The sequence below is a fragment of the Pteropus alecto genome, unplaced genomic scaffold (assembly GCF_000325575.1).
Source record: "Pteropus alecto unplaced genomic scaffold, ASM32557v1 scaffold17, whole genome shotgun sequence".
Lineage (NCBI taxonomy): Eukaryota > Metazoa > Chordata > Mammalia > Chiroptera > Pteropodidae > Pteropus > Pteropus alecto.
Genome location: NW_006440645.1, coordinates 2132669 through 2141351, shown reverse-complemented (window position 1 = coordinate 2141351; position 8683 = coordinate 2132669). Strand labels below are relative to the sequence as shown.

General features: G+C 50.4%; 1 protein-coding gene across 1 annotated transcript in view; it reads right to left on the bottom strand.

Moving 5' to 3' along the window:
- Positions 1 to 8683, bottom strand: part of LOC102881915 (bifunctional heparan sulfate N-deacetylase/N-sulfotransferase 3) — a 115805-nt gene that overhangs the window by 78110 nt on the left and 29012 nt on the right. The window contains exon 6 of the mRNA XM_006917783.1: positions 106 to 291. Coding sequence (XP_006917845.1) covers positions 106 to 291 — 186 coding nt within the window. The remainder of the gene's footprint in view (positions 1 to 105; positions 292 to 8683) is intronic.

Here is an 8683-nt window from a genome sequence, read left to right as displayed (position 1 = left end):
ACATTCGAAGGTGGAAAGGAAGTGGCCTTAATGAAACCCCCCCTGCTTAGACACGGCGACGAACGCGCTTTCCCTCCGCCCCCGTGCCCCCCGGGGTGAGCTCACCATGATGTTCTTGTGGATGAAGCCCCTCCGGTGTCTGGCGGGCTTCAGGTGCGGGTACTCCTCGGTGCTGGTGATGCCGACGTCCCACACCTTCTTCCAGGCCCCGTAGAGCGGGCCGTGCACGGGGTAGACGCCGGAGTGGTGCGGGGCCACCGCGTAGCCGGAGTCCGTGGGGATCCCGTGCTCCTAGGGCCAAGCAGAGTCGGTGAGAGCGGCGTGCGGGGCGGGGCGGGGCGGGGCTGACCCGTCCTCGTTCGACCCCGGGATCCTCGAGCGTTTCCGGAACACTCTCGTTTAAACCCGTTCGTAACTCAGTCGCGTGGTACAGGGAGAGTGGGAACTAACCGTTAAGACTTCACGAAGGCCGGAAGCCGATTCACGAGTGTCGGCATCGACACACCGTGTGCGACAGGACTCGTGACCCTAATGAATAACATGCGAGAGGCTGCGTTCAGTGCGTCCTGACAGGGCCCCTACCCTCCTCGTCTCGCGATGTCAACGAGTTCAATGGCAAACACTTGCTACGGACGACGCTCACTGCTCCCCGCTAAGTGACACCGACGTTCTTTAGAGGGACAGAGGCATTCGACACCTCTAGACCCGCGGACGGCGGTGCACTTTGCCCGCTGCCCGGTTTCCACCGAGTCCGCCACGTTTCTCTTGGTCCCGCGGCGTGTGGGCCGGCACCTGACACTGACCCCTGTCCTGGTGACCTTTCATCGGGCGATTTTCTGTGAAGTCAGAGCTCTGGTCATAGTGAAAGTAGAAGGTACTGAAAGAGCCACGTCATCTGGAGATTGTGTTGACTTGAAGTCAAGCTTTTGTACGTTAAGATGAGTCTAGTTTAATTCCAAAATCTCACACACACACTCTCTCTCTGTCTCTCTCTCTCTCTCTCTCTCTGTCTCTCTGTCTCTCTCTCTCTCTCTACTTTCTTCTATTCAATTGGTCCTATAAATTCCAAAAACAACCCTGTGTGTCATCTGGAGTATTTTGGAGAGGGGCTGGGACATCTTTGGATCATGATGGCTGTTCTTCATTCGAGATGGTCCGTCAATCCTGACACAGTCTCTTTGGCCTAAAAGAGGAACCGTGACTTTGATGAGAAGAACACTCATAGCTTTCGCAAGAGACGTGTTTTTTCTCCCGAATGATATTTTTCTCTATTTGTCAGTTGCTTTATAGTCTTCAAAAGCTCCACCCATAGAGCTTCCTGGGAATTAGTCGTGGGTCTCTTCACTCTGAAGGGCAAGTTCACACACACAGAGCCACAGCGTCAGGCGCCAAGCGTATCGAACCGTAGGGGTGCGTGACGAAGGGGTGCGCGACGAAGGGGTGCGCGACGAAGGGGTGCGCGATGAAGGGGTGCGCGACGAAGGGATGCGCGACGAAGGGGTGCGCGACAAGTGGCAGAGGCAGCGCTTGTGCTGTTTTCCAACCCGAGCCCTAACAGGAGGGGAAGGACGTGCACCAAGCGCCCGAACTCGGGGGGTGGGTTGCCAAAGACTCGTCAGCACCCAAGCGTCCGTCAGACTCTCACACGGCATAAAGACGGGGCCCGCAAAATTTGGTGCCATCTCCTGTCACCGTCCATCCTCGCCACCCCAGTCCCCGATGATTCCCTCATGTCTTTGCTGCACCTGCACACCTCCCTCCCCGCCCACCTGGGGAAGCCCCTTTCCCCCTGTCCTGTCGACCCCACCGACGCGGACAGCCCTGTGCGGTCAGGGGTAGTCGAGGGGCTGGAAGCGGGGCCGCCACGTCGCGGCCCTGAGGACGAGGACCGTGTGTTCCCAGAGGGGGGCGACCGGACCTGGTATCTGACGGGCGTGAGCGAAAGTTTGACGTGCCTCATCTCACCTGCACCTTGGCAGAAGTCATTTTACCTATGCTGTTATTATAGCACATAGAATTTCACTACAACTCGAATTAAAATATCTCATTGCTTTTTTAAACTGGTTTTGAAAAACGCAAACTAAAGCCGTTTTTTTCAGCTAAAAGTCATTTGCCAGCACGTACTTTGCGTTAGGTCATCAGTGAAGTTTTCCTCTCAGTTGGCTTAAGAATAGGGGAGCGGTGACAACGGATCAGATGAAAGAAAATGATTTGCAACCCCGGGAATTTAAAGAAAAAAAATCAACAATTACAGATTAACGATTTTTTAGAGGTTATCAGAAGGAACAAGGATGAAATTCACAATGATAAGAGCTACACTCTAAAGTTCGAGTGTCTCCAAATTTGTAAGAAATGTTGCTGGTGGAAACAGCACGGTCTCTCAGATGCCCGCAGGGGCTCGGCTCCGTCTTGGGCACACCGCGTAGGGGAAAGGTGTCCCCGCAGACACAGTTCCGTGTATTGGAATGTTCCCGAATATTTGGGGACCAAGGTATATACATTCCTTTTCTTTCTTTCTAGCTTTTCACACCAAAGAAACACGAGGCTTTCCAGCCCTGCGTTGCGTGCTGGTGCAGTGTGTCACAATGTGACTCCTTTTCCGGAGTCGACACCAGGCGTGTCAGGCTTTATCTCGCGGTGAGGGAATTAGTCTGGTACAGAAAGCTGTCAGTGTAAATATGAGAATCTGTTCCTATGGTCAGAGGTATCTCCGGTATGGCTTGAAATGAAAGATCTTGAAAGAAATACCTACCTTAGTACAAGAATCTGGTTTTTCACTTCTTTTTTTTTTTTCAATTGTGAAATAAAGGGGTTGTGTACATTGTGAGGTTTAGATTGAAAATTCTGTGTTTCTTTGACATAATCTTTGTGGTTTTAGAAGGGATATATTCAGATGCTAAATATAAATGTACTATTTTAAATTCGTGATCTAAGCTTAAGTTAACGTGTACAATTTTCCTCTTATATATTTAAGGAAGTAATAACCTTCTAAAATGGGATTGGCATATTTACATAAACTTGGTTAATATTCATAGATTTGGCCACAAAATTTTTTTCTAGTTTTTTTTTTTTTTTTACAGAGTTATCTTTAATTCATCGTATAAATTTGTTTGCTGATATGTGAAGACTCTGCTGTGATGATCGCAGGGTTTTTAATAGATTTGGTTTCAGAGTTTAAAGTCACCTCTGGTGGCAGCTGTCGTGTAGTGAAGAACTCGGCTGGCCTTGCTCCACACCACGCCTCTCCATCAAGTAACCCCCAAGGGAACAGCTGAGCCATCTGAGGAGCTTCGCGGAACGCAGTACGCAAACGCATGGACCATCCGGAAACAAAGGCTAAAAACTGGGTACCGGTGCCGAGAAGGTTCCAGAAGGAGTGCTCCCGTAGCCTCAACCTTCATTTTCACGTGTAACCGCCAAGAAAACTTTGCCTGGGGGAGAGTGATGGATTTTTTGGCCGGTCTTCCCTAATGATTATGGAGTGAGGTTCAGGGCAGTCTCCGATGAACAGAGCCTGCTGTCCCGTCTCTCAGCTCCCGCGGAGCGTCTGCGGTGCCGTGACCTCTGTGCGGAGCGTCTGCGGTGCCGTGACCTCTGAGCGGAGCGTGTCCTCGGCAGACACACCGCGGTCGGCGTGCGTCACGGAAGGGTGTGCCTTGCTAAGGAGACGCAAGAGGACGGTGTGAGCACCTGTGCTTCACGCAGGCCGGCTCGATTTTTTTTGAATTTCTACAGTTTCTTCGAGTAAATGCATGAAGGAGTTTGTAGAAATTAAAAAAAAAAAAAAGAATTTGTGAAGCTTTATTTTTTTCTGCTATAGCGAAGTAACTGAAAATAACATCACCCTAAGACACAACGGAGCAATTGGAGGGTTTCGTTTCGGAGTCTGAAGCATGGGTTTTATATGAACCTCTGGAGTCCCTGAGAGGTTATGAAGCTTTAGACAATTCAGGGACAGGCTCTCGTTCCCAAAGGACTTGCAAAAACCATCTTTCTGATAATATACAAGGTTAACAAAGACCAGGAATCTTTAAGTCTGTGTAGTACTAATTTTAACCACAGTTTACTATTTCTGAAAGAATAGAAAAGCCGACATTGACCTTGGTTTTCACTACCGCATACCTGCTGGTATTCGTATCAGTTGCTGGGACAGTTAATGCTCGTGGTGTTGGTGGCACAAACACTAGAAATTACACAGATCACATAGAGAGCTATTTAAAAGGAAAGCATTGTAAAAAGCCAGATTTTTCTATTCTGAATTTGTTTAAACATGTATCTCTTCAGGGAAACAGCAACCTTCTGACTACGAGGTTCTGGTCACAGCAATCAATAACAGTATCGATAGTTTGCCAGGGTTCAGTTACACAGATCGTGCTGGTTACACAGGCTTTGGGGTTTGACCAAGGACAAAACCCAACTAACAAAACGGAACAATCGATAACGGTGTAAGACTAACGCGAAGGAGGCTAAGTCTCAGAATGAGGTTATTTTCCATCAATTGCTAATTGAAAACGACTCTAATCAAAGGTGAACAAGGAACATTATCCTATGTTCACAGTTTGGGCTGCGGGTTTGAAATACTTTAACCGATGATAGAGAAAAAAGTAGAAATAACCAATCTCTCTTCTGCTTCTGCTTTCTCTGCCCGAGAGAATAATTTTTCAAAAATACTCGTGATGGCCTAAACATACAATTGATAAAAAAGACATAAGCTAAGTTATAAACTATAATAAACTAAGTTATTTCAATGTCTTCCAGGCTCAGAAGAGCCTGTCTTGCAGAGAGGCACGTCTAACTGTATTAGTCATGCTTTCCGTCGTCCGTATTCAGATGCTTTGGGGGGCCTCGTGGGTCCTGGAGGGACTTGCCCCTGCCAGGGCTCCAGCTCCTAGAGACAGCAAGCGCGTCGAGCCGAGGCAGACCAGCCCGCTCAGAGGCCCCGCCTCCACCACCTCCTTTACTGGGCTCTGGACAAGGCTGTCTCCCTGTCCTCATGGCCCCGGGCCCAGGCACCGGACAACCAGAAGCAGCCCAGGCCTCGGCACCCACGGAGGCTGTGCAAACCTCAGCCAGTCCGAGGCCAGTCCCGAGCCCGCTCGGCCCGCCGCCTCGCGCCCCGCCTGCAGGAAGCACAGCGAAGGCTCCGGCCACGTTCTCCCCTCGCCCCGTCCCCTGACCGACTCGCGCGCTTCCCCGGGCGGCCGTGCGTGCTGTGCTGTGCTCGGTCCTCTCGAGAAGGGTCAGTAACGTGCCATCGTTTTAACGGCAGCTGTCTCCTGGTCGTTTTGCCTCACCATACCTGAGTAATAATGAAACCTGCGTTTGAAAACACTAGCGATAAAACCTTAAGAACCGAGAGAAATATTATTTATGTTTTCATCTAATGAACATCGAGGTGTCAGTCACCACTCCAGGCACACACTTACGAGGCTGGAAGATCTCTACCCGAACGTGCTGGATTGTGCCTTCTCTCCTACGACTTCCTGTCTGAGTACGCTGGCTCCAGTCCCTTCTAAATCACGAGACGGGCTGATCGTATCAGAGGCGATGCTCAGCATACTCACCGGCCAGCCATCCACGCCGCCGATCAGGCAGAAGCGTGCCCGCTGTGGAGCTGCAGCTGGATGCTGGAGAGCGAGCCAGGCCCCCGTTGTTGCCAAGGAGATGGGATGTTCGGGACATCGTGGGGCAGGGTCTGGGGTGGCAGTGGGGGCGAGGATAGGGCTATGGACACGGTTCAAAGCTGTAGTAACTGGCAGCACCGGTACTTTTAAGTTGAATATTAGCCCTGATTACATATCCCTTAGTCCTCTACCTCACCCTAGCAAGTCCATTCAGCTGTCCTTTTTAGGGACCCAATTATAGACGGCACCGTGTCGGTCATCTGCTGTGCGTGATGGCTAGTGTCTTCCTTCAGCCGCGCTGCTCGGGTCACCCCAGAAGTGGTTTAGCAGCTCAGAGGGTTTCCCGCTTCCTGCTTTGGGCTCCGTTTCTGTTAGGATCGCTAGAATTATACTTTGTTTTCAATAGCAATAAAATGAAAAATCTAATGTGCCATTTTATAAAGTGTTTCACCGAAGTAAAAATAATAGAATTCATTCCTTCCTTAGATGGCAAGCAAACTAATTAAAAGATTATCATATATTCCTTATGCCAGCAAGTCTTTCCATGTAATTTTAAATTACATTTTGATACTATAGTCTTTATTTCCATATTAGAAAAGTAAATGTGCTCACTAAACTAAGGAGTTGCACACTTGGCAGCAGACACTCGAGCTCATGTAAATCGGCGGGTTCCGCTGAACTTGGAAGGAGCTGGGGGGCGGGGGGACACTATTTGAAAGGACGAGGGTGACGCAATCAAAAAGTGTGACCCCGCGAGACGCGCGGTTCCGGGGTCAGGAGCTGCTGGTCGTCACGGCGTCGCCTGTCACGGCATAAGCATTGCCGATGCAGGCAGCGAGTTGTGTGCTGATTATTTTATCATGAAAAATTAAACTGCCACGACTAGCCAAAATCTGGATCCAATTTTTCCGCCGAGAGTACCTATACCACTGATTTGGTTTTTTGGGTTTTTTTTTTTTTTTGAGGTTCAAATGCAATACGCTATTTTACTTCTTAAACGGAATTTTGTCCAGATTTTCAGGCTGTACAATAGATATTTCAAACTGCGTTGTAGGTCAGTAGTCAATGTTACAATTAACCCTTGCCTCAGAAACGGTGCCTTTCAAAAATATCCCGTCGAAGTTTCATTTTCGTACCTGAATTAGCCCGTAGCACACAACCAAACACATTCTCTAATCCCCGCCTAAAGCCGCGTTTCCTGACGGTCGTCGTCATCAAGGGCAGGTCTGCCTCAAGGACTCGCTCCACCTGTCGCAGTGAGCAATCAGACGGCGCTCTCAGAAACGGACCTCAAGTCCCCCGTGCGGCAGAGGCCCACGTTCGCGCCCAGGCAGCGGGTCAGCCGCGTTTGCTGGACTCCGTGAGGGCGGCAGGTGTCTGGCTCTAGGACTCGAGGCGGCCCGGACCGCAGGGGTCGACGTCACAGTCTCGGCTCTCCTGGTCGGAAAGGCACTTCGGGTGTCCTCTCCCCGACTCCCGCATCGGACATCGATGGCCCCCCGTCCTGTCTGAACAGCCCGCTGCTCGCACGAGCCCCCTGCTTCCTGGCCTGTCCCTTCGGTCCCTCCCCTGGGAGACACTCAGGCTCGTTCTTTGATCCGGAGCCCCAGGCTGCTGGAGCGACACGGCCGTCGCCCACTTCAGAGACTCGGCGTTACCTCGGTTCCTCGTGCGGGCCAGGACCTCCTCCGGACAGTGTCCGCTGACTTACAGCAGCCTCCGTGTCTGCACGTGACGCGTGGCATTCGGTCACGAGCGAGCCCCTCGGGTTCCGGTCGGCGCCCTCTCCCAGCATAGAGAGACTCCGCCTAGCGCGGGGGCCTCTCGACGTCGGGGGGCAGCTGCCCGCTGAGCCGCGCCTCCGAATCTCGGTCCCCTGCGTCCCCAGGCCCGCCAGGCAGAAGGGAGGTCTGCACGGGCCGGGGGGTGATGGGGAAGCCCGGGGCCCCAGTTTGTGCCGTTGTAGACCTGGATTTCTGGGCTTAACTCTGCCGCTAGTGAGCTTTATGATCACATGTTTGCCTGATTTTCGATATTCTTCTCCATAGTGTGAAAATATACCCACGATTCAGGGTTGTCGTAAGAAGTAAAGGAAATAATACAGAATACATTAAAAAAAAAAAAAAAAGCGAAAACCCTTGATTTTTTCTCATTACCTCTTTAAACCTGGCAGCAAAGCAGCTCTGCAACCCAAATGCCTTAACGGGAAGTGAAAGAGTGAACACACATTTAGAAAACGAGTGGAAATCGCGTAAACACATGTCATCCCTTTTACAAAATAAGCTTTTAAACTTGAAGATTTTTGTTCCCCTTATCGATCGTTCTAAACACCCCAGAAGCCTAGGCAAAAAGTAAGGATGGCAGTTTTGTGATACCGAATATAATGACAATGAAAACAACAGCTGCCATCTACCGAGTGTGGCGGGCTGGTCGCTGTTCCCGATGCTTCACGTGTGTGTGCTCCTTCGAGGGACGGCTCCTGGAGTCCGTCTTTGTTCACGTCTGTCCTGACGCGAAAGTCAGCCCGTCCCGTTTCAGGTTATGCGCTAACGAGGACGCTCGTCTGGCTTCTAAAGATCCTTTCTGACTTTTCTCTGCTGCCTCAGGGACGGTAATCTGGGTTGACAGCCCGTAGTCAGGAATGGCGCTCCTCAGAAATGTCCTCTGCTTGGCGCTCGAGTTGGGAGGTTGAGAATGACCAAATTGCAATTTCGAATCATATTCCACTCGCGATGCTTTTCAGTTGAGAATGCTTAAAAAAAAGTGCCTGTCTGTTCTTCCTATGTGTGCTTTCAAGTATTTATAGTTGTTTTAAGTATAAACGCAACCGTGGCACGCATTCATCCAAGTACTGACTCATTCATCCCAGTAATGACTGAATGCTGTTATTCTAGACAATGTTCCGTTTTCAGGGGACGTCATCGTCAGTGTTGTGTCTTTCATCCTATCTGCCTTGATGAACTACTTTTTTGAAGGCCACCAAAACAGCAACGAGCAACAAACACGAGAACCTCCCTCCCGACTTCTCAGCTTACGCTTCTCTGGTACTTTCTTTACTG